Source organism: Panthera leo, chromosome B4 (assembly GCF_018350215.1).
Source record: "Panthera leo isolate Ple1 chromosome B4, P.leo_Ple1_pat1.1, whole genome shotgun sequence".
NCBI classification, from domain to species: Eukaryota; Metazoa; Chordata; class Mammalia; order Carnivora; family Felidae; genus Panthera; species Panthera leo.
In genome coordinates, this window is record NC_056685.1 from 126,046,427 (window position 1) to 126,072,842 (window position 26,416).

Sequence of the window (26,416 nt, forward strand, 5' to 3'; positions counted from 1 at the left end):
GAGTTAGTATTACGCTAAGTGAAATAAGTCAATTAAGAGAAAGACAAATACCATATGATTTCGAAAATTCATATATGCAATTTAAGAAACTAAACAGGGGCACCTAGGTGTCTCAGTTGGCAAGCGTCAGACTCTTGGTTTGGGCTCAGGTTATGATCTCATGGTTCGTGAGTTCAAGCACCATGCCTGCTTGGTATTCTCGCTTCTTCTCTGCCCCACCCCCGCTCAGGTGGGCAGACACTCACTCTCTCTCAAAATAAATAAATAAACCTTAAAAAATATTTAAAAAAAGAAACAAAACAAATAAGCAAAGCAGGGAGAGGTAAACCAAGAAATAGACTCTTACCTATAAAGAACAAACTGATAATTACCAGCAGGGAAGTGGGTGGGAAGATGGGTTACATAGATGATGGGGATTAAGGAGTGCACTTATTGTGATGAGCACCAGGTGTTGTATGGATGTACTGAATCACTATATTTACACCTAAAACTAATATTACACTGTGTTAACTAACTGGAGATTAAATAAAAATTTTTTAAAAATGCAAACTAAAACTACAATGAGATGCCAATACATACTTACTAGAATGGAAAAATACAAAACAAAACTTGACACTACTAAATGCTGACAAGGATGAGGAGCAACTTAGACTCTCTTATGTTGCCAGTGGACTGCAAAATGGTATAGCCACTTTGGAAAACACTTTGTCAGTTTTTAATAAAGTTAAAACATATTCTTACCTAAGACCCAATAATCTCACTCCTAGATATTTGCACAAGTAAAATGAAAAGCCATGTTCACACAAAAACCTATATGTGAACGTTTATAGTGTTTGTGTTGGAGACCCCCAAGACAACACCCAGGTTCAGTGATTCACTTAAGGAACTCACAGGACTCAGCATATCATCATACTTACAGCTAACATTTATCACAAAGAAAAAATACAAAACAAAATCAGCAAAGGAAAAAGTCATATGGGGTAAAGTTGGAAGCCTGGGGTAAGCCTGATGTAAGCCTGATGTAAGCTTCCATGAGTCCTCTCCCAGCAGGATGTGTTTAATCCTTCCAGCAGCACATGCGAAGTACTATCTACCAGGGAAACTCACCTAAGCCTAGGATACAAGATTTTATTGGAGGCTGGTCACACACTTACCTTAGCTTATCATGTACCAAAACTCCATACTTCCAGAAGGAAAGAAGGTGCTTAGCATGAACAGTTTAGACATATAAACCATCCTTATTGTTAGAGAATGGCGGGAATACTCTTGAAATCCAAGTTCCAGACAATAGCTACAAGCCAACCTTGCAAACAGGCCTTTCTAAGAGCAGTAATCTCAGGCGTGCTATGTTAACTCTTTTTTGCACAGTGCTTTATTTGTAATTGCCAAAACCTGGAAACAAATCCAAATATTCCTTGAACTGGGAAATGAATAAACAAACTGTAGTATATCCATACAATATAATATTATTCAGCAATGAAATGAACTATTGCTTCCTACAACATGGATGAATACCAACTGCATTTTGTTAAGTAAAAGACACCAAATTCAAAAGGCAACAAACTTTGACATTCAGGGAAATACAAAATAGATCAGAGATTGCCAGGGGGCTAAGAATGGGGGAGAATTTAAATACGAAGTAATAGCATGAGGAAATTTTTCTGGAATGATGGAACCATTCTGTATCTTGCTTTTGGTGGTGGTTGCAATGCTCTGTGCATTAATCAAAATTCACAGAGCTGTATACCAAAAAGAGTTAATTTTACTATATGTTAATTTTTTAAGAAGTAAAATACAGTTCCCCATGAATAAGATGAAAAGAAATACCATGGTGATGTTAATGCAAATAAAAGACAAAAATTTCACAGCCAGCAAAAAAAACAATCCAGTGTAGAAGAAAGCAGAACACAAGGTAGAAAAATCTGCCAAAAAGACCTGTAGCTTCAGATAAACTTAAAAAGAATATCAAATCAATTAAGTGCTTGAACACAAAAATGATAAAATAACAGAATGAGATAAAAAGATTATAGAGCTAAGAAAAATAAAAACCAAAAGGCCCTTAAAGAATAATTAGAAACTTTCAGAAAAGAGCAGAACTACCCACCTCAGTATAACCAAATGTAATCCAATCCACCTCTGTATAACCAAATGACTATGACATGTAGGGACTATGAAAAGTAGATCACAATTTAAGAGAAAAACAATGAAATGACTGAAACCATAAAAAGATAGGAAAGTCAAAGCCAATACAATTAGTAAACTCCAAGTAGTGAATACAACAAATGCAACAGAAAAAATATTCAAAAATATGTTAGAAGAAAATGTTCCTAAAATAGGGAACTGAATCTGCCAAATGTGAGTGGATATTCTGCTACTGAAGATTAAAAATCCAAAACAGGTTAAAAATATTCAGCTACATACTGTCTATAATAAACATACAAAAAAATAAAAGCAAAGATATAGCAGACAAATCAAAACAAAGAAAAAGCAGGAATGGCAACATTAGCATCATACACAGGTAAAAAAAAAAAAAAAAAAAAAAAAAAATTCAATGCAAGAAAGAATAGTCAGCAAACTATAGCCCAGGGGACAAATCTGATCATGGCCTGTTTTTGTATGGCCCACAAGGTAAGAACAACTATTATATTTTTAAAAAGTTATATTAAAAAAAAAAAAAGAAAGAAAGAAAAAGAAGAATTTAAGACAGAGACTATATGTGTGGCTTACAAAGCCCACAACATTTACTATCTAGCCCTTTAAATTATTGACCCTAGGGAATGCAAACTGATGCAGCCACTCTGGAAAACAGTGTGGAGGTTCCTCAAAAAATTAAAAATAGAATTACCCTATGACCCAGCAATAGCATTACTAGGAATTCATCCAAAGGATACAGGAGTGCTGGTTCATAGAGGCACATGTACCCCAATGTTTATAGCAGCACTATCAACAATAGCCAAATTATGGAAAGAGTCCAAATGTCCATCAACTGATGAATGGATAAAAAAGATGTGGTTTATATATACAATGGAATACTACTTGGAAATGAGAAGGAATTAAATCTTGCCATTTGCACAACGTGGTTGGAACTGGATGGTAGTATGCTAAGTGAAATATGTCAGAGAAAGACAGATACCATGTTTTCACTCATATGTGGAACTTGAGAAACTTAACAGAAGATCATGGGGAAAGGGAAGGGAAAAAAATAGTTTCAAACAGGGAGGCAAACTGTAAGATTTTTTATCTTAAATAGATAACAAACTGAAGGTTGATTGGGGGGAAGTGGGGAGAGGAGAAAATGGGTGATGGGCATTGAGGAGGGCTCTTGTTGGGATGAGCACTGGGTGTTGTAAGTAAGGGATGAATCATGGGAATCTATTCCTGAAACCAAGAGCACACTGTATACACTGTATATTAGCTAACTTGACGATACATTATATTAACAAAATTATTGACCCGAAGAACAACGGACTATAATTCATAGTTCAGTTAGATACAGGAGGCCTCTACATGTTAAGGAAACCAGACTCTTATCACATACAGACATTTTTCCCTTAGCATGCTGTCATCAGACTTTCTTTATGGTGATACTGGCAGGTACAACTTTTATTTGATTATCGAGTTGAATTTACCAATTTTTTCTTTCTGGTTTCTGGATTGCATCTTACAAAGACATACCTGCTTTAATGGTAATTTTTAAAATTTCCATGAAATCTTTTATAAGTTTTATAGTTTTGTTTTTTTATATTTTAAAGCACTGAGATGCCTGTAATTTATTGTAGCTTTCCTGAAGCCTTTCTAGGAGAAAAGGAATAAAATCTATACAGCAGAATTCCAGACTGCAGACTAATATGGAGAGGGAAGTATTGGAAAAGTTTAGGGAAGAAGAGGAGGAAAATAAGCAGGATTCTATAGAAACCTTGAAACTGACTGAATGATAACTGATATACGTTTGTTGCCTCTTCTTATTGGAAAGCTTCAAACTATATTCTTTGTTGAAATGTGAAAGAATGTTCTCAAGGAAGTTTCATGGGTCATGAACTGGTAACTTACTATTTCACTCCTCCTTCATACCTCATTTGAAAACAAGAGTTTAGGCAGAAAATAAGATCCAATCACAAATCTCTCTGTATCTGAATTCAAGTTACTATTCGGTGTTGTTATCTCTTTGTTGCTATTGTAAATAGGATTTCTCTTCTTAAGGTTCAAACTGGTTGTTTACATATGGGGTGTGGGTCAGCAAACTGGCTCAAGGACCAATCCAGCCCACTGCCTGCTTTGTAAATAAAGTTTTATTAGAGCACAGACATGTTCATTTGTTTACTGTCTAAGGCTGCTTTCATGCTACAGTTGGGTACTGTGGCAGAGACTTGTTTAGCCCACAAAGTCTAAAATATTTATCATCTGGCCCTTTACACAAAATGTTTTCAAACTCTGATGTATATGAAAGCTATTTATAGTTTGGGGTAAAATTCACATAACATAATATTAATCATTTTAAAGTGTGTAATTCAGTGGCATTTAGTTCAATTCATAATGTTGTGTAATCATTACCTCTAGTTCCAAAACATTTTCATCACCCCAAAGTGAAATCCTGTCCCTATTAAGCAATCACTCTCCATTCTTCAAGCTCCCTCCCCCCGACTACCAGTAATTTGCTTTCTGTTTCTATGGATTCACCTAGTTTGGATATTGTATATAAATGGAATCCTATAAATATGTGATCTTTTGTGTCTGGCTTCTTTCACTTAGTATATTGTTTCACACATGTTGTAGTGTGTCTCATTTCTAAGGCTAAACAATATCCCATTGTATAGATATATTTTATCTGTTCATCAGTTGGTAGACATTTGAGTTGTTATCACCTTTCGGTGATTGTGAATACAGCTGGTATCCCCTGCCATGCTCACACTCTGTCTCTCTCTCAAAAATAAATAAAACATTTAAAAAAAAAAAAAAAAGAACACTCATTCATTGCTAATGGGAATACGGACTGATTTGGCTATTGTGGATAGCAATCTGGCATTTCCTAGTCAAACCAAATATAGGGCTACCTTATAACCCAGCAATTCTATTCATTTGTATATAGGTTTCCAAAGAAATCCTTACACAGAATCATGTACAAGGATGTTCACTGCAACACAATCTGTGATGTCAGGAAATTGGAAATAAACAGGTAGCTATCACTAAGGTAACAGATAGGTAAAATGAGATAAATGTCTCACAAAGTATTTTGCAGCTATTAGAAAGAAGCAATAGATTAGAAGTACCAGCATGACTAGATCTTACTATTTTAGTGCCTATGGGGAAAAAGACAGAATGAGACATACAATGCAATAACTTTTATGTAAATTTAAAAATCAGTGCACACAAAATAACAATACTTATTTTGCAAGAACACAATCACAAAAAAATAAAATACATTAGAATATAAACAATGTAACATACACTATACAATTACTTTCTGAAAATAATATAATATAAACATATTAAGACATTTATTCATGGGGGAAGGGAAATTCAAATAGATAAAGAACTAAAGAAAGAAAATAAGACAGAGACTTCACACAAACCAATGATGATAATTTGTCTTGAACAAAGGATTAGTTTAACTTCTGCACCTAAGGTTAAGAAAAACTGTACCCACAACATCACTAAGTTCCTTTATTATTAGTAACATTTTTTCAGTTGATTCTGGGTATTTCATGTGTATAACTGTATCATCTAAAAATAGCAGTATTTTACCTTCTCTTCCATTTTTATACCTCTTAGACTGCATTATGTAGCACCTCTAGCACAAAGATAGCAAAAGTGATGATAGCAAGCATTTGTACCTTGTTTTCAATTTTATAGAAATTCTTCCAAAACTTACTCATTAAGTATGGTGCTAACTTCTGAGCTTATTTTTTATACAACCATATTAAAAAGGTAGCCTTCTATTCCTGCTTAGCACTAATTTTTATTAGGAATAAAAGAGCATGTGACCCTTAATCTCAGGGTTTTGAGTTCAGGCCCCATGTGGGGAGTGAAGCCTACTTAAAAAAACAAAAAGAAAAGAAAAGAAAAAGAGAAAAAATCTTCTCAGGATCTATCAAGATGCTCTTGTGATTTTTCTTTGATCTATTAGTACAGAGATTTATGTTAATGTATTTCCAATACTGAATTATCCCTGCATTTTCAATATGCATGTAAAGTGTATTTTTAAATATGATTTTGTGTTCTATTTGATAACTGTGTACATTTTATCCTAAATAATATTGGACTGTAGTTTCCTCTCCTTTTACTATGCTCTAGAACAATGCTTTTTATAGCACCAAAGTTACATATTCCTAAAAGTTTTGTAGAATACAGCTACGGAACTATCTAAGCCTGATGCTTTTGTACAAGTAACTCTTTGACAATATTCTGTATTCCTTCTGTAAAGAGCTGTGCTTTCAAAAGATTAATAAAGCAGAAAAGCATCTGGCAATCTAAGAATCAAAGAAAAGAGAAAAATACAAATACCTATTAGTAATGTGAAAAAGAGACTATAACAGCAATTCTAGTGATAATTAAAAGAATAGGGCATACAACTTTGGCAATACATATGAAAATGTAAAACTAAGATTAAATGGTAGACATTTTAGGAAAATATGAATTATCATTAAATTACCAAACTGACTTAAAAGAAAACCTAAAAAAATTAATAAACACCAATGGAATTGAAAAGTACGACAAAGGCGATCTAAGGAATTGTTACACTGCAATAAACAGAAATCTATACTAAGTCAAGCAAAAGAAAAAAAAAAGAAAGAAAAAGTATTAGGAGAATACTGGAGTATCTATTTCATGGAACCTGTGCTCAAAGAGCACAGTCAAACTAAGGGAGTCTATAATTTTAGGAACCCAGGACTCGTGCTCCTTTTTTGGAACTGAATGGTCTCGTTTGTTCCTTTCTACATACGTGCCCATTTTTTCCCTTTCTACAATCACCTTCCTGTACTAAGATTCCTAGTTTGTTATGTCTGCTCAAGGTCAAGGCCCAATACCAACCAACTAAAGTCTCTGTGTACCTTTTTGAAACTTCCAAGTTCAAAACTGTCATAGCTTGGGTCAAGTATCAACTCTACATCCAATAAACTGTCCACAGAAGAAAGAGGAAAAATAAGAGTACAGTCATAAGCTACTAAAATAAAAGCTAAATTCATCTTTTCAGTAAGGGTTCTGATGTGGGCAGTTTAATGTGTGAACTGGGCAGATACCCTGAGATATCTACAAAAAGAATCTGCCTCCTCCCAAAAGCCCCTACCCAAAATACTTTATGGGTGAATTCTAGCAAATCTTTATGGAACATAAAATTCCTGTTATTTATTCTGTTAAAGAGCACAAAAAAGATACATAGTTATTTATTTTACAAGGCTAACATGATCACATTATCACAAACCTAACAAAATTAACTCCCAAAGCAATGTTCAATGAATTATTCACATTTTTAAAAAATATTTACTTGGGGAGAGCACAAGCAAGGGAGGGGTAGAGAGAGGGGGACAGAGGATCCAAAGTGGGCTCTGAACTGACAGCAGTAAGCCCAGTGTGGGGCTTGAACTCATGAACCAGGAGATGGTGAACTCAGCTGAAATCGGAGGCTTAACCAACCAGGTGCCCCGAATTATTCACATTTTTTAACACAGATGCTAAAGTTTACATGTAAACATGCACACATATTCGTATGCATTCATGTTTTCATATTTTTAAATTATTACCAATAGTATAATTCTTAGGAGTGATATTAGAGATACTTTCTTCACAATGTTTGAATTCTTTAGTCATTCTTCATCAGAAAAAAAGTCACATTTTGAAAATTAAATAGCCTAGAAACATACTATAAAATATTAAAAATTCAGTGTATGGTGAAGATAACAGTTCAGTAGGGATATTAATCAGTAATATTGGAATGACGGACCACCATTTTGGGGAACATGACCCTTATGTGAGGTAAAAGAAGTAAAAGCTCAACCTCAGTGTCAATATAAATTCTAGATAGAAGAAAGATTTGTACGAATAAATGAAAACATAAGTGTATTAGAAAAGCATGTATATAAATATTTGTATCACCTTTGGTCACCTTTGGATGGGAAAGGCCCTTTGAAGCTTATTATTAATGATATAAACCATAAAAGTTTGGGTACAAAAGTTTAACATGCGTATTTTCAAAAATCACTAAGACTGCCATTTCTTTTCGTCTTTTCATATGTCCCTGTTTCCGTATTCTCATAATTTTCCTATTTTTAATTATCTCACAAATGATTATTTCCAATTATACATATACATCTAGTTCCAATTTCCCTTCCTAGTTTCAGTTCCTGTTAAACAACTGTACCTGGATATCCTACCATTACCTTAAATTTAATACATCTTAAACGAAGCTTATCATTCTAACCCCCAAACTAGCTCCGTCTAAATTTGTCTCCATTTCTGTGATCTCAAGACTTGGAATTACCATTGTTGTCTCATTTTCTAAAACCTCCCGTATATGTCCTTTTTAGTTATTCCCCTTTCACTGATTCAATCTTTGCCTTTTACTCCTATTATATGACCCAAAGTTATGACCCTCATTACAAAAAAGAGCAACACTAAACCCTATAAAAAAAAAAAGACATTTTAACCCTAACGTGAGAATTGACTACCCATCACATGTTAATACCAATAAAAGGACTAGCCGGGACATTCTCCAGTACATATACACTATAGCACAGTAATTTAATATTAAGTCATTCTATTTATAGCCTTTTAATTCCTGCTGGCTTATAATACTTAAAACAGCAAAATTTAAAAATACCACAAATGTCATCAAGATATTTAGTTTGTTGTTATTGTTGCTACTGAGGCGGTAGAAATGGAATAGGATAAAAATGGCAAAAGTAATTAGAGTCAATAGAATCCCATTTTTAAAATAGCACTTTTCTTTCATCTCTAGGACACCTTAATATCCAATTAAAACTAATATGCAATCCAAACCAAACAAAAATATGTGAGAATTAATTTTAAAATGTCACAATCTTAAACACCTGATGTTACATCTTTTATATTGCTAATAATTATTTTTCCCATTACCATCACAGAAATCATACAATCCCTCCTAATCCTCTGTAAAACATACAGGGCCAACACTGACTGATAGCCAAGACTAATTTTAGCTTGAGAAAAGCAGGCTATTGCTTTCCAGCACATCTAATTCCTGTTTCAATCAGTTAAAGTTGTAGACCTGATGGGCGCCTGGGTGGTTCACTCAGTTAAGCGTCCGACTCTTGATTTTGGCTCAGGTCATGATCTAATGGTTGTGTGTTGAGTCTCACACCGGGCTCCATGCTATCAGTGAGGAGCCTGCTTGGAATTCTTTCTCCCTCTCTCTCTAACCCCTCCCCACTAGTGCTCTCTCTCTCTCTCAAAAAATAAACATTAAAAAAAAATTGGGGCACCTGGATGGCTCAGTCAGTTAACTGTCCGACTTCAGCTCAGGTCATGATCTCACCATTGATGGGTTCCAGCCCCACATCGGGCTCTGTACTAACAGCTCAGAGCCTGGACCCTGCTTCGGATACTGTGTCTCCATCTCCCTCTGCCCCTCCCCGGCTCACGCACGGTCTCTCTTTCGCTCTCTCTCAAAAATAAACATTAAAAAAAATGTTTTTAAATAAAAAATAAAGTTCTAGGTATGTCAAGAGCCAAACTTGCTTATGTCAGCTGAACTTCTTGTAATCACGTAATTAAATTTTATGCATACTCATTAATTGAGTGTAAAAAGAAAGCATTTTTTTGGTCAAATCACTACGGTGTACATCTGAAACTAATGTGACACTGTGTTAACTATACTTCAGTTTTGTTTAAAAAAAAGCTGTTTTATTGAAAATTAAGTTGTACATTTCAAAATGGTTCAAAAAAAAGTGAATCACTAAAAAACTTTATTACCTGTGAATAAGATGCTTAAAATAGACCATAAGAAAAAAATGTACTAAAGAAATTTTGCACTCAAGTTTGTTTCACAAGGGTCTTTAATGTTTTAATTAACTTTAAAGAAAATAATAGGCAGTATCAGACTGTGGGTGCAATTCATGCATGAAGGCCAACATGAAACTCCAATGAAATCAGCAAAACAATATTCATTTATATATTCAACCCACAAGTACATGTTGAATACCTAAGTTAACTTTTTGGTCACAGTAACTTTTATATTCTTAAAAATTACTGAATAATCCCAAAGAGCTTTGCCTTATAGGTAATATCAACATTTATGTGAGAAATTAAAGATGAGAAAATTTTAAAACATAAGACTACACCAGCACACATTCCATTAGCCATCACAGCAATAATGTCGTTACTTATCATGTAGCTTCTAGAAAACTGACTGTATACATGAAAGAGTGACAGTTAAAAAGCCAAATAATGTCTTAATATTACTATGAAGGTAGTTTTGGCTTCAAAGAGTCTCAGGAATCCATAAGCATCCCTGGACCAACCCCTGAGAACTGCTATCATAGGGTTGAAGAGCCAGTAACTGAATAATGAGGAAGCAACATGAATCAGAACCTCTTTTGAGTAATTTGGTGGAACAAGACAATAAACAAGTAAATCAATAAATATATAATTTCAGGTAGTGATAGATGCCATGAAAAATAAAACAGGGCAAGGAAACAGAAAGGGAAAAGTAAGAGATATGTAGGAGGAGCAGGGGCAATGACTTTACATAAGATGGTCAGAAAAGGTCTCTCTGAGAAGGGCTAATGAAGGAATGAGCCTTGCCAAGGTCTGAGATAATAACATTCTGGGTAGAGAAGCAGAAAATGCAAACACCTTGGATGCCATGGGAAGATTCTGAGCATAGAATGATTTGACCTGATAAAGGTTTTTAAAATATTCCTCTGGCTTCCACATGGAACAGGCTGGGAAGGTAGGTATAAAAATGGAAGTAGAGAAGTTAGGAGGCTATTGCAACGTCCTGAAAAAAATGTTCCTAGTATAACAGCAATGGAAGGGTGAGATCTGAAAGGATATGAAAGTTATTTTAGAGGAAAAGCTATAATTGCTGAAGGACAAGACATAAGGTTATGAGGAAAAAAAGAAATGAAAAAAAAAATGACTCCTAGGTTTTACAGAGCACCAAGGTGAATGTTGCCATTTATTGTGATTTAGGGAAACCGTGAGAGGTGGGTAAGATGCGGGCAAAATCAAGCTTAAGATGCTTATTCAGAATCTGAATAAAAACACTAGATATGTAGGTCTGGAGCTCAAGATAGACAGGCCAGGGCAGGAAATACATAAGAAATCATGACGTATTCAAGTATGTGACTAGGTGAGATCACCTAAGGAACAGATGTGAATAAAGAAGTGAGCTCTGGAATTTCGCCTTACAGCTAAAGATTTCAAATTAATACACACTTATGTATGTGTTCTTTTTTACGCTTGTCTTTTTCAAATAACTAACTGCAGTTCCCAGTGGTATTAGGGCACTTTTGGTACCTCCCTTTTCATATCGAGACATAGACTCAAGAATCTCCTTCATCAGAAGTATTCTGGAAACTTCTGGAACTCCTCTTCTCTCAAAGCAGTATCTCACTCCCTCCTTCCTCTCATCCCCTTCTTCACACACACTAACCATCTCTACTCTTTATTCTTCCCCCAGGGTTGTCTCTCTTCAGTGCTCCCAAGATTTGCATATTTCTCCAGAGGCCCTATTTTACATTCTAATTATTTGTCCTTTAATGGTATGAAAGTTTCCTTACGGGGCAGGACCCCTCACTTTCATCTTTGAGTCCCCAGTGCCTTGCAAAGTGCCTGTCAGAAAACAGGTTCTTAATGAATGCTTCCTGAATGAATAAAATGAAGGGCCAATGACCTACGCAAAGTCAGTCCCATTGCTACTTAGTAGGAAAGCAGGGATTAGAAACTAGGTTTTCAGACAGCCAGATAAACTCACTTCAGTCTGTCATTCAAAGAACACTACATTCAGGTGCCATGTTATCTATATATTTTATTTCCTATTTATCATCCTGTCATAACTGTAAGTCTGGTGATGTGCCCAAAATTCACCTTCCTCAGCCTGTCCCGAATCTGTGCAACCAACTTATGTCTTACCTTTCCCATTAAAAACTCTCTTCATCAATCCCTCTATCACTGCCCTCCTCCCCCACACCAGCCACATATACAAACTCAGTAATACCCTATACAATCTGCTTTCTGATCTCACAACTACACTGAAGCTACTCTCTGTTTACCAAAGGCCTTTGTAACAGTTAAAGTATAATTTTCAAAATAATAAAATCATAATCTCATAAAAATATTTTAAAAATTAAATGAATATGTGGCAAAGATTTGATTTAACTCATTATAATGAATGAAGAAACCAGTAAAGATGTTAAAACTGGTTCAAATGAGAATCTGGCATATAGAGATTTACACTCCCCATGGTACAAAATTAATTTGCATGACATGAACAGGAATAATTTGCATTCGTATGGACAGGAAACATTTGTTCTTTTTTTTATCTCATTTTTTTTTATTATATGAAATTTATTGTCAAATTAGTTTCCATACAACACCCAGTGCTCATCCCAAAAGATGCCGTCTTCAATGCCCATCACCTACCCTCCCCTCCCTCCCACCCCCCATCAACCCTCAGTTTGTTCTCAGTTTTTAAGAGTCTCTTATGCTTTGGCTCTCTCTCCCACTCTAACCTCTTTTTTTTCTTTTTTTTTCCCTTCCCCTCCCCCATGGATTTCTGTTAAGTTTCTCAGGATCCACATAAGAGTGAAAACATATGGTATCTGTCTTTCTCAGGAAACATTTGTTCTATTATCAGCTTTCTTTTTTTTTTTTAATGATCATTATTTATTTTTGAGAGAGACAGAGTGCAAGGGGAGGGCGGGGCAGAGAGAGAGGGAGACACATAATCCGAAGCAGGCTCCAGGTTCCGAGCTGTCAGCACAGAGCCCAACGCGGGGCTCAAACTCACAAGCTGCAAGATCATGACCTGAGCCGAATGCGGATGCTTAACCAACTGAGCCACTCAGGCGCGCCGCTCTATTATCAGTTTTCTATACCTTAACTTTAAAAAAAGTGTTTTTTTCAAGTGTAATTAAACATACAGTGTTATATTAGTTTCAAGTGCACAATGATCCAACAATTCTATACATTTCTCAGTGCTCATCAAGATAAATGTACTCTTGGGGTGCCTGGGTTAAGTGTCTGACTTCCGTTCAGGTCATGATCTCAGTTCCTGGGTTCGAGCCCCACGTCAGGCTCTGTGCTGACAGCTCAGAGCCAGGAGTCTGCTTTGAATTCTCTGTTTCCCTCTCTCTCTGCCCCTCCCAAGTTCACACACACACTCGCTCGCTCTCTCTCTCTAAAATAAAATAAAATAGGGGCACCTGGGTGGTTCAGTCGGTTGAGCATCCAACTTTGGCTCAGGGCATGTTCTCATGGTTCATGGATTCAAGCCCCACATCGGGCTCTGTGCTGACACCACGGAGCATGGAGCCTGCTTTGGATTCTGTCTCCCTCTCTCTCTGCCCTTCCCCAACCTGAGCTCTCTCTCTCAAAAAAAATAAATAAATAAATAAATAAAAATAAACAGACTTACAAAAAATTAAAAAAAAAAAAAGTATACTCTTCATTCCCTTTACCTATTTCACCCACCCCCAATTCCACCTCCCTCTGACAACCACCAGTTTCTTCTCTGTATTTGAGTCTGGTTTTTTTTGTTGGCAGTGGTGGTCTCTTTTTCCTTTGTTCCTTTGTTTCTTAAATTCCACATATGAATCTAATCATATGGTATGTGTCTTCCTCTGACTTATTTCACTTAGCAGTATACCCTCTAGGTCCAACCATGTTGTTGCACATGGCAAGATTTCACTCCTTTTTATGGCTGAGTCAAATTCCAGTGTGAGTGTGAGAGTGTGTGTGTGTGTGTGTGTGTGTGTGTGTGTGTTTGCATGCGTATCACATCTTCTTTATCCTTTATCTATCAATGGACACATGGGTTGCTTCCATATCTTGGCTACTGTAAAAAAAAAAAAATGCTGCAATAAACATAGAAGTTCATACACCTTTTTGAATTAGTGTTTTCATTTTCCCTGGGTAAATATCCAGTAGTGGAATTACTGGATCATACAGTATTTCTATTTTTAATTTTTTGAGGAATCTCTATACTGTTTTCCACAGTGGTTGCACCAATTTGCATTCCCACCAATAGTCCACAAGGCTTCCTTTTTCTCCACATCCTCACAACACTTGTTTCTTGTGTTTTTAATTTTAGCCATTCTGACAGGTGTGAGGTGATAATCACATTGTGGTTTTGATTTGCATTTTCCTGATGATTAGTGATGCTGAGTATCTTTTTATGTGTCTGTCGACCACCTGTATGTCCTCTTTGGAAAAACGTCTATTCAGGTCCTCTGACCATTTTTTAAAGCAAATTGTTTGGCTTTTTGGTGTTGGGTTGTATAAGTTCTTCATATATTTTGGATACTAACTCTTATCAGATATACCACTTACAAATATCTTCTCCCATTCACTAGGTGGCCTTTTTGTTTTGTTTATGGTTTCCTTCACTGTACAAAAGCTTTTTATTTTGGTATAGTCACAATAGTTTAATTTTGCTTTTGTTTCTCTTACATAAAGAGACATAATCCAGAAAAATGTTCCTACAACTGATGTCAAAGAAATTACTGCCTGTGTTTTCTTCAAGGAATTTTTTGGTTTCAGGGCTCACATTTAGGTCTTTAACCTATTTTGAGTTTATTTCTGTGTATGGTATAAGAAAGCGGTCCAATTTCATTCTTTTGCATGTAGCTGTTCAGTTTTCCCAGCACCATAACTTTCATCTACACTGTGCCTTTAACCCTTTTTATAAAAAATTGTAAAACAGTCTAGGCAATCAAGGACAAAAGTACATATCCCTAAATCAGAATAATATAATTTCTGGAGGGTTCTCTAGGTCTAGGAAGGTCCACTGCTCATCATTCAAGACACGCAGTCATTTCTTCTACCCATTTCTAAGTTGTTGACAATTTTTCCTAAAAACTGTCAAAACTCATCCTAACCTGCCTTCTTCAGCACAATGAAGAAAAATACTTGCCACCTTTGGTTTCCATAATACAGTACTCACCTGGTTTCTCTTCTACCTCTGACTGATTTTCTTCAGTCCCCTTCACCAGTTTCTATTCATCTTACAGTATTCACCAAGATTTTGATGCATCTTATTCTATTCAATATCATCAGTCATGCTTTGTCTATTAATTATATAGGAATTATTCCCATATCCAGAGTTCTAACATCTATAATCCCCAAACTTGAACTTCTATTTTCTCCATTTCCCATGTTGATATCTTAGCAGTACCTCAAATTCATTGATGACCTGAACTAAACTCATTCTTTTCCTAATCTAAATATGGTCTATTCCTGTGTTCTCTGACTTAATGTCTAACTGTCAAAGAGGTACAAAGGATGAGAATCTTTCATTCTACTGGCTCTCTGAAACTGCCTTTCTCAGACAGTCACCTAAACTGTCCATTGTACCTCTATAATCACTCTCTTGCATCTTCCCCTTCGTCATACACTTTTCCCTAATTAAAGCCTACATTATCTTTCAATGGACTGTTGATAAAGCCTCCACACTCAGCTGCCAAAGTTGTATTTCTTCAACAAATTTTTCTGACTTGGTCCCACCTTCTGATCTGAGTTCTTAAATAATAGGCATCTACTGTTTTAGGGCACCCACTTACTTTCTACTCATTCTACTTCAGTAACTCCAAAATTGAGTCCACCTGTGAGGCATACAACTGCAGCTCAGACAGAGGCTCACAATGACTGGTTCATAAACTGGTCCAAACAGAGCCACTGAAGTGCCACAGACTTTTGCTAAGATTTCCGGGGGCTGAGCATATGCTTTTTACTACTATAGCTGCTACTGTTATTGCTATATTTTACCACCAGAGGACAGCCTGAGAAGCCAACCCAGAATAAGCGAAGTTTGGAGATACAAAGAGGGAAATTTGGTCCTGGGGACATCTTCTGAGTCCTAAAACCAACTCATGTCTAAATCCACTTTCCTTTGGATTGTTCAATTACATTTGTCAATCAATTCTCTGTTTAAGCCTATTTGAGTCAGGCAAAACTATCCAGAGTACTAAACCAAAAGAGTACTAAACAGTATCTCCTGTCTTTTCATGCACCATATGACTCAGTTATGAAATTTTCTTCCCTCAGCCTGGATGGAATTCTCTTCCTGCCATTCTGTGTTTGTTAAGATCCATCTCATACCTCAAGGCTCAGCTCAAATGCCTCAGTGAAGCAATCCTCTAAGGCTGGAAAAAGAAGCAAAAGACTAGATTACCCAGGGATTTTAAACTATGTTATGGCTTTCTGAACTTTAATCTAAAGGTAAAGAAATGTCATGAAAGGATTTTAAAGAGTAAAGAACACAAACAGATTTACAATTTTAAAAGATCACTCCGATTGCTGTATAGAGAATGAATTAGAGAAGGGCAAGGGGGACAATGATTCATAAACTACTCAAATTAGGCCAAAAAAATGATAGTATGAGCTAAAGTGACAGTGGAGATAGAAGAATGTATTTCTGTGACTATTTTATTTTTGGATAAATCCCTCTCCATACTGTAAACTCTCTGAGGACAGAGAAATTATCTATTGACTTCCATTTACCCACAGAAATTAACAAAGTGATTGACACACAACAGAAATTCAAATATTTGCTTAATAAATTAATATATAATTAATAATCCCACCTGCCAATCGAGCAACTGGGCAAATAGTGTTATTATTTATGAAGATAGGAAACACAGGAAAAGTCAGTTTGTTTTTGAGACAGAGATAATGGAGAAGATGATCTTTGTTTTGAACAAGTTTAAGATAATATAACACAATCAAATAGGCAGGGAAACTATATATAATGGATACATATCTGGGGATCAGAAGAGAAATATGAGCTGAAGATGCTGATTTGTGAATTCTGGGCAAATGAATGGTAACTGACTTTTCAAAGAGAGATGAGATTGCCTACGAATTATGCAAAATGAAAAAAGGGTGGAGATCACAGACCTCAGGGGTATTTAAGGGTTGAACAGAAAAAGAGAAGTCAAGGAAGAACACTAACAGCTCTGGCAGAAAAAACAAACAAGAAGAGGATCCTCTAATTAAAGCAAAGGGAAGAAGAGGAAAGTGTGGTCAAATGTGTGAAACAGTAAAAAGTCAAGGAACTGGGAATGCAAGCTGGTGCAGCCACTGTGGAAAACAGTATGGAGGTTCCTCAAAAAACTAAAAATAGAACTACCCTACAACCCAGAAATTGCACTACTAGGCATTTATCCACGGGATACAGGGGTGCTGTTTCGAAGGGACACATGCACCCCCATGTTTATAGCAGCACTATCAACAATAGCCAAAGTATGGAAAGAGCCCAAATGTCCATCGATGGATGAATGGATAAAGAACATGTGGTACATATATACAATGGAATATTACTCGGCAATCAAAAAGAATGAAATCTTGCCATTTGCAACTACGTGGATGGAACTGGAGGGTATTATGCTAAGTGAAATTAGTCAGAGAAAGACAAAAATCACATGACTTCACTCATATGAGGACTTTAAGAGACAAAACAGATGAACATAAGGGAACGGAAACAAAAATAATATAAAAACAGGGAGGGGGACAAAACAGAAGAGACTCTTAAATATGGAAAACAGAGGGTTACTAGAGGGGTTGTGGGAAGGGCGATGGGCTAAATGGGTAAGGGGCACTAAGGAATCTACTCCTGAAATCATTGTTGCACTATATGCTAATTTGGATGTAAATTTTAAAAAATAAAAAATAAAACTAAAAAAAGAAAAAAGAAAAAGAAAAGTGTCAAAGTTCAAAAAAAAAAAAGTCGAGGAATGAAAAGTTTAAAAGCATACTTTGGATGAAAAGTGTTTTGATGGAGTAGGTGCAGGTGGAACCAAGACTAGTTTGGAGTGGATTGAAGGATGAGTAGAAGATAAAGAAATGAAGTAAGCCAGTATTAGACATCTTGTTCATGAAATTTGGCTACAAAGGAACTAAGAAACACAGTTACAGGAGAGGAATGTACTCAAAGGGAGATTTTTGTTCCTCTGTTGGTTTTCCTGCTCTTACTGAGCTCTTATAGCATGTTTAAGTGCTGATTAGAAGCAAACCAAAAATAAAGAAAGGATGAAAGAGGGGCTAGGTGGCTCAGTTGGTTAAGCGTCCAACTTTGGCTCAGGTCATGATCTCAGGGTTCCTGTGATCTAGAGCCCCTTGTCAGGTTCTGTGCTGACTGACAGCTTGGAACCTGGAGCCTGCTTCAGATTTTATGTCTCCTTCTCTCTCAGCCCCTCCCCTGCTCATGTTCTGTCTCTGTCTCTCTCTCAAAAATAAACATCAAAGAAAGAAAGAAAGAAAAGGATGAAAGAGAATAATGAAAAATGAGATTCACAACATCAAAACATCTATATCTATCTATATAGAGAGATATAGATACATAAACATCATGTTGTACACCTTAAATATATACATTTTTGTCAACTATGCCTCAATAAACCTGTAAAAAATGTGAGCAGTTTTTAAAATGGGGTATAGCTGAAGAGACTGGTGAGTTTAAAATACACATTAGCATCAAAGTTAAATGAAGTAACTGTCTCACTCCTAAACCCTAGACTTAAAGAAAATTTTAAAATTATTTATCAAATGCCTACGGTGTAAGAGAAACTATGCTAGACACTGCAGAGAATACAGCTCTTCCCCCAGATATCTGCAGAGCCTTGATACTTCTCTTTCTTTAGGTCTCTGTTCTCACATTCTGCTTTATTTCTCTCCACTTTTTACAACCTGACATATTATATTTGTTTTATTGCCTGTTTCTCCTCCTAGACTAGAAGCACCTCAAGGGCAGGGACTTTCTCTTATTCACTGTTGTATCCCCAGTACCAAAATAATGCCTGCCATAAATATGAATGAAAAATAAATTTTTGATTGAATGAAATGGTACCTTCTCTTCAGGAAGAAGAGTTGCAATCTGTTAAATGAAAAATAAGTGAATATGAGGACTATATAATATTTAGAAATTAAAGAAATAAATACTATGGTGATGTGGAAAGCAGTATCAAAAAATGGCATAAGAGTTACAAGACTGTAAAGCATCCCAGACAAGGTGATATAAACAATATTAAGGAAAAGGTGGTTATGTGGACTGGACCTTAAAGGGGTAAATAGATTCTTTTATGTGTACAATTCAATGATTTTTTAGTACATTTAAAGAGTTGTACAACCACCAACTTCTAGAACATTTTCATCACCTCAAAAAGAAACCCTGTGCCCCTTAGCTACCACCTCCCAACTCTCCCAACCCACCTAGCCCTAAGAAGCCACCAATCTACTTTGTCTCTATATATTTGCCTATTTTAGACATTTCAAATAAACATAATCAAATAATATGTGGAATTTTGTGACTGGCTTCTTCACTTAGCATAATGTTTTTAAGGCTCATCCATGCTGTAGCATGTATCAGTACTTCATTTCTTTTTATGATTGAATTATACTCCATTGTATAGATACACCATATTTTGTTTAACCATTCATCAGTAGATGGCCATCTAGGTTGTTTCCACCTTTGACTATTACAAATTATAAATTATGAACAATAATAGTCCTGTGAATATTCATATATAAGTGTTTATGTGGTATAATTTTAATAAGAGATAAGGAAGGAATTGGAATATTCTATTCTTTTTTTTTTTTAAGTAGTCTCCATGCCCAATGTGGGGCTTGAACTCACAACCCTGAAATCAAGTCACACGCTCTACCAAATGAGCCAAAATTGAAATATTTTAAATCATTCAATCCCAAATATGACAAATTCAAGATAATGTTTTCACTGATGAGGCAAAGTGAATTTTCATAAAGCTTCATTTATTAAAGTCAAAGGACTGTCCTTTATTTTGCAACAATGTCCTTCTAACTTTCTTTTTAAATATTAAAGCATCCTTTTTAAACAAAATGATGGCAATATTAAAAGGTAGTTTTGTTAACTTACTTAGGTAAAATAAACTTCATTAAATCCAAAAATCTAAGAAATGCTGTTGACTGAAGGAAATGGCATAAAGGAAAGAAGGTAGAAACCCACAAGAGAGCCCGAATGCCAAGCTAAGGAGATTGCACATTATTCTATGGTCAGTAAGGAGATGCATAAAGTTGTTTAAGTATAAAATTACTGACTCCTAGATGTCATTTCATTCAACAAACAGTAACTGAGCTACAACTATATGAAAAGCACTGAATTCAGTGCTATGAGAACTGACTAAATAAAACTCTGTCCTTGCCTTTTTATAACTTAGTCTTTAGAAGACAAAAGTCTCTCTATTCATTACTTACATCTCTACCCATTTTTTAGAAAGGGCAATATGTAGTAGTTAAAAAAAAAATCTTTTAAAAAGGAAAATACGGGACTATTCTACTGTGCTTACAAGTTTTATGTCACTCCCTGACATAATGTGAGTTGCTGGGTGTACAAAGATAAGCAATATATAACCCCTATCCTTTTTTCAATTTTTAAAGAATGTTTATTCATTTATTTCTGAGAGAGAGTGTGAGCAGGAGAGGGGGAGAGAGGGAGGGAGGGAGGGAGGGAGGGAGGGGGGGGAGAGAGAGAAGGAGAGAAAGAGAGAGAGAGAGAGAGAGAGAGAATCAGAAGCAGACTCATGGCTCTCTGAGCTTTAAGCACAGAGCCCAATGCAGGGCTCAAACCCTCGAACCAAAACGTGAGATCAAGAGATCATGACTTGAGCCAAAATCAGAAACTTAACCAACTGAGCCACCCAGGTGCCTCTATAATCCCTATCTTACAGAAGCTTACGGTCTAGATTTTATAAACTAATCAAATGATCTAGAAGAAACTGACAGCAAACATTTAATTAGATATTATTCACCTAGGGCTTTCAATTTAGTAGCAAATAACAAACAAGCCCTTACTACTACCAATCACATTTTAAGCATTTTACATTTGTTAACTAATTTTTTAATCCTCTTTAACAATGTTATGAAAAGGGTCTTAGAACCATATTAACATATTATTAATACAATAAAATATATTACATTTATCATCTTTTCCCAGAATCTATTAATCAATTCTGCTAATGAGCGTTTTTACATACAGTTGCTGTATCATTCCCATCAGCACACCAAAAAAATCTCTTGAGTTCACATCCCAATCCAGGCACCATGTCATTTTTTGATCCCGTTACAGCAAAACTCCCTAAAAGAGCGGTCTGTATGAGTTATCTCCCAAATTCTCACCTCTCAGCCTCTCTTGGAAAGCCTTTGCCTCTGACATTACTTAAACCACTCCTAGTCAAGGCTAAAAATTCTAAATACAATTTTTAGTTTTCAGTCCTCATCTTACTTGACCTATCAGCAACACCTGACGTAGGTAAAACACACTCTTTGAAATACTTTCTTTACTTTGGCATCTAAGACACCATACTCTTCTGGGCTTTTCTTACTAGATATTCCTTCTCAATCTCCTATGTAAATTCTTCCACAACTCCACAATTTCTACACATTAGAGTACCCAAGGCTCAGTCCTTGGACCTCCTCTGTTTTCTATCTACACCCACTTTCTTTTTTTAATTTTTTTTAATGTTTAATTAATTTTGAGAGAGAGAGAGAGAGACAAAGTGTGAGCAGGGAGAGGGGCAGAGAGAGAGGGAGACACAGAATCCAAAGCAGGCTCTAACCTCTGAGCTGGCAGTTCGGATAGGAGGCTCGAACTCACAGACAGTGAGATCATGACCTGAGCCAAAGTCAGACGCTTAACCAACTGAGCCACCCAGGCGCCCCTACACTCACTTTAATGTTCTCATATAGTCTCATGTTTCCACTAGACTGTGACTTCAACAGGGTTAAGAATGTTTTAGCTATTTTTGTTAACGCCAAAAGCTCTGAATGTAAAGCAATGTCTGACATATAGTAGGTGCATGACAAGTATTTGTTCAATGAATGGATGGATGAGTAATGGCTTTAAATATTATCTACCAACTGATGACTCTCCAATTTATACCTCCTGCCTGTAAATCCATCCTGAACTCCAGATTATCTCCAACTGCCGATCTGCCATCTCCATTTGGATGTGTAATACACATCTCCAACTAAATCGAGTTCGAAAGAGAACTCCAATCACCCTTCCAATGGCTTCTGCAACTGACTTCACTTTCTTGGTCAAGTACAGCTTTATCCTTCTAGTTCCTCAAACCAACAATTTTGGAATTATTCCTAATTCCTTCTCTTTCTCTCATAACACATATCCAATCTGCCAAGAAATACTGCAGATTCTCTGTTCAAACTATACTCAGCATTTGACTACTTCTTACCTCATCCAACATCACTGTGGTCCAAGTCATTATCATCTCTCACCTGGATGAATGCAACAGCCTCCTGTCTCTTGTCCACCTTCTCCCCCCAGTTCAGTCTGTTCTCAGAACTGTGATCACAGAAATTTTTTCAAACTTAAGTTAAACTGGGGCACCTGGGTGACTCACTCAGTTGGGCATCCAACTTTGGCTCAGGTCATGATCTCATGGTTTGTGAGTTTGAGCCCTGCATCGGGCTCTGTCCTGACACCTCAGAGCCTGCTTTAGATTTTGTCTCCCTCTCTCTCACAAACTAAATAAACGTTAGAAAAAAAAAAAAATTAGGTTAAATTATGCCACTTCTCTGCTCATAATCCTGCAATCATTCCCACTTTCCTTTGAGCGAAAGCACAAATATTGACAACTCAGCCTGGCCCTATCACATCTCTGACCTCAACTACTAGCACCATTCAGTATTCTGATCCATTTATATTGCTTCTTGTGCTGTTTCTTCCAAAGGTTAACCACATTTTCCCACCTCAGGGCCTTTTCCCTCACTGCTTTCCCCTTGCCTGGAACGCTTTTCCCTTAGATATCTGCAATTACCTGTTTCATCACTTTGCTCAATTGCCACCTTCTCTGAGTTCTTCCTGATCACCATACTTAAAATACAACAATAATCCCATCTTACTGTATTCTTTATCCCCTTCCTCTGCTCTGTATTTCTCCACAGCTTTAATCACCACCCAATACTATACCTGTGAATTTCTGGCACGTGTGCTCTGAAGGATAAGCATTTTTGTCTGTTTCATTCACTGCTATATCCCTGGTATTTAAAGCAGTGCCTGTTATAATGTAGGTGGTCAATAACCTATCTGTTAAACAAATGCTTTCATTTCTGCTTTCATTTCCACGGGGGGCGGGGGGCTAACAATCATCTAACCTGGTATTTCAGGGAAAGATCATAAAGCTTCTCTAAGATTTCTTTCAGTGCTCTGATCCCTAGAAGGCTTTATACTTTGCCTAGAAAGAAAAACTGTGCTTTGTCTAGTCAACCACAAGGAGGAGTTGAGAGGAAGAGCTGAGCAAAGGGAAACCAGATAATGTTTCCCTTGCTTTTCCTACGGCAACGTCAAGGTGGAAGAAAAGTGGATTTGGAGGTGCCTGTACTGAATGATTTTCTTCACACTAGGAGTTACCTAGACGCACACACACGTTAACACCCAAAGCCGCAATCCTTTCGAATGCCACAAAGAGGCCAAGAAAAGCAATCCGTGGGCCACTGCGAACTGGGTGTTTGTTTCCCTCCACCGCTAAGAATTCCCCGTAAAATCAGGGGAAGAGTTCCCCTTAGTGCAGAGGCATGCAACTCACACATGAGGGCCAGGGTGTTCCAGGCTGCCAGCACTCTCCGGCCAGAGAACTATCAAGTCAATTCTATCTAGTACTCAAGACGCCCTTAATTCTAAAACAGCCCAAGTACGGCCGCCCCAGGTCTAAATTCTCAGATTCTGCCCCCTGCAAGTCAAGTCCTGATTCATTAAACACCGAAACCCATTTCTCACGGGATTCCGACTCACCGCCACCTGTTGATGCCCACATTGGAGGAGCCGGCGAACCAGGGGTCGAGGATGTAGACGCAGCGGATGGTGTCGGCGCCCTGAATGCACTCCTTCAGGGCCGGGTTGTCGTGAAGCCGGAGCCCCTTTCGGAACCAGTGCACGGCGTTCACCCCCATCCCGGGGGCGCGGCGGGCGGCGGTCCTTGCCCAGTTCCCCCAGCGAGAAATTCAAGGAAGGAAGGGCCGGCTCATAACCCACACCTCCGCTTCCAGGGGAACCGCCACACCCAAGGAGTGGGGAAAGGGCGGCAGAGGGGGGAAAGGAAAAAATGAGTCCGAGGAGGGGACCGGAGAAGGAAAGGGCGCTGGAGGCGCCGCTGGAAGATGAATGGAGGCTGCCCAGTCAGAGGAGTCCGGGCGTGACGCCCTTTACGAGCCAGAGCCCGCCGCAACCGCCGGGACAAGGCGCATCGCTTCAAGGGCCTCGGACCCCGGGGCGTGAGCACGTTCCACGAGCCCGAGCCTCCACGACAGCCCCGGACGGCACCGGCAGCCCCGGGAGGTTCGTCACGGAAACCTCGCCCCACCGAGGCGGCCCCTGAGGAGAAAACGGCCCGCCTAAGGCGAGCCACCGAGAGGGACGAGAGGGGATTCAGCCACAGTCGGCCACGCTGTCTCTCGGCCCGGGAAAGAGGAGTGAGCTCGGAGGTGGCGGTCGAGGCCGGCCGCTGGACCGTTGCCGGCCGGTGACCGGTTCCGAGGCTGCCCGGGTGACTCCGCCGCCACCGCCGCGTCAGCGGCCTCGGCCACGCCCCCGGCTCCTCATTGGAGAGGGCGCTCCCCACGTGACCCCCGGCACCTCACGTTTCTGAAGTGTGTTTACTACAGCGGCACTGACTGAGGAATCGGCTCGCGATTAAGTCGCTTCTAGGGGGCGGCAGCTGCTTGACCTCGAAGCTGTCGACCCTCTCCCAGTCGCGAGGCTCCCTGCCTCTTCCCCTTTTCTCCGCCGACCGGTCACCTACAAGCGCCCGCGGTGACCACAGGCCCCATGTGAGGGAAGGCTTAGCCCCGCCCCCGGAGGCCGTGAGCGTCTCCTATTGGCTGAAGCGACTTGAGACCCGGATGAGCACGGGGATGCGGGGAGTTCGCGAGCGCGCGCTCGCCTCGGATGGCGCGCGTGCGCTCTCGCTGCGTTCCAGAGGGAAGGAGGGCGCGGCCGGCGGTCCGGAGCGCGCTCTGGGATACCTCCCGTAGGATCCCGGGAAGGCCTGAAAACAGTTGAGTGTCCTCCAAGAGTCGGCCGGAGAGGCTGGCGGGGATTGAGGGCAGGATGAGTTGGAAGAAAGAGAGTAGGAAGCTCTGTTAGACTTCAAGCCCAGCCTTGTGCTCCAATCCAGCTTTGGCCAAACAACCCTACTTTGGAGTGTGTGGAGCTGGCGTACCCCCCATTCTTCTGGCCCGCGTGATGCGGCACCCTGGGACGTGTTCTGGGGAATAGGAGCACTGGGCAGGGCGGAATACCTGAATACTGTCTATGCATCATCAACCTGTTAGCCCTGATTTCTTACCTTTAGTGTGGGTAACCAAGCTCTTCATGAAGGGGCCTTTGTCTACCTTTCTAGCGACGGTGAGCATCAGGCCATGTCATTCCTTTCCACATCCGATGCCCTTAATGTTCATTAAACGTTTACTGAATGAGCCAGACACTGTTCAAAGTGCTAGAGGTACAGAAAAGAAATAGGAAAAAATCTCAGCCGTGGTAGAGTTTACGATGTGTCTCTTAACCTTTACACGTGCTATTTTTTTCCTTTGTAAAATACTCTTCTTTAGAATTTGCTGTTCACCACAGCAACCTTTGAGCTACCTCATATATTTCTACACATCTCTTTAGACTCAGATGAATTACTACCTAATTTGCAAAAATATTCCTGTTATCCAGAGCAGATTTCGGATGAATACCCATCTCCCCGGTTGTGTCTCTGATACATTACTTATCATACTATTGTGAAGATTAAATGGAAAGTACCTACTTTAATAGCTAGTAGGAAGTATATGTTCAATAATAGTATTTATTATCATAATAATGTGTCCCCAATTTCTTCTAAACTGTGGCTTCTCAAGGACAGGGTGTCTGTCCAGTTTGTTTTTTGCATCATCAGTACCCAGTATAGAGCCTGACACATGCTTTCCAATGTTTATTGAATGAATGAGCGAATGAATGAATGCTGTCTGCCACCAATGTGTCAGACAAGGTCCAAAGGAGGAAGATATGGCAGTTGTTACAGGCTGAGTTGTGTCCTTCTAAAATTCATATAACCCCTCGTACCTGTGAATGTGACTTACTTGGAAATAAGGTGTTTGCAGATGACGAAGTTAAGATGATGTCATTAGGGAGGGCCCTAATCCAATATGACTAGTGTCCTTATAAAAAGGGGGAAATTTTGGGGCGCCTGGGTGG

At 38.3% G+C, this 26,416-nt stretch overlaps 1 protein-coding gene across 3 annotated transcripts in view; it reads right to left on the reverse strand.

Annotated features, from left to right (window-relative positions):
- Nucleotides 1–24,975, reverse strand: part of CRY1 (cryptochrome circadian regulator 1) — a 104,087-nt gene extending 79,112 nt beyond the window's left edge. For all 3 annotated transcript variants that reach the window (XM_042947618.1, XM_042947617.1, XM_042947616.1), the window contains exon 1: nucleotides 23,975–24,975. In XM_042947618.1, coding sequence (XP_042803552.1) covers nucleotides 23,975–24,132 — 158 coding nt within the window. In that variant the 5' untranslated portion in view covers nucleotides 24,133–24,975. The remainder of the gene's footprint in view (nucleotides 1–23,974) is intronic.
- Nucleotides 24,976–26,416: the final 1,441 nt, after the last annotated feature.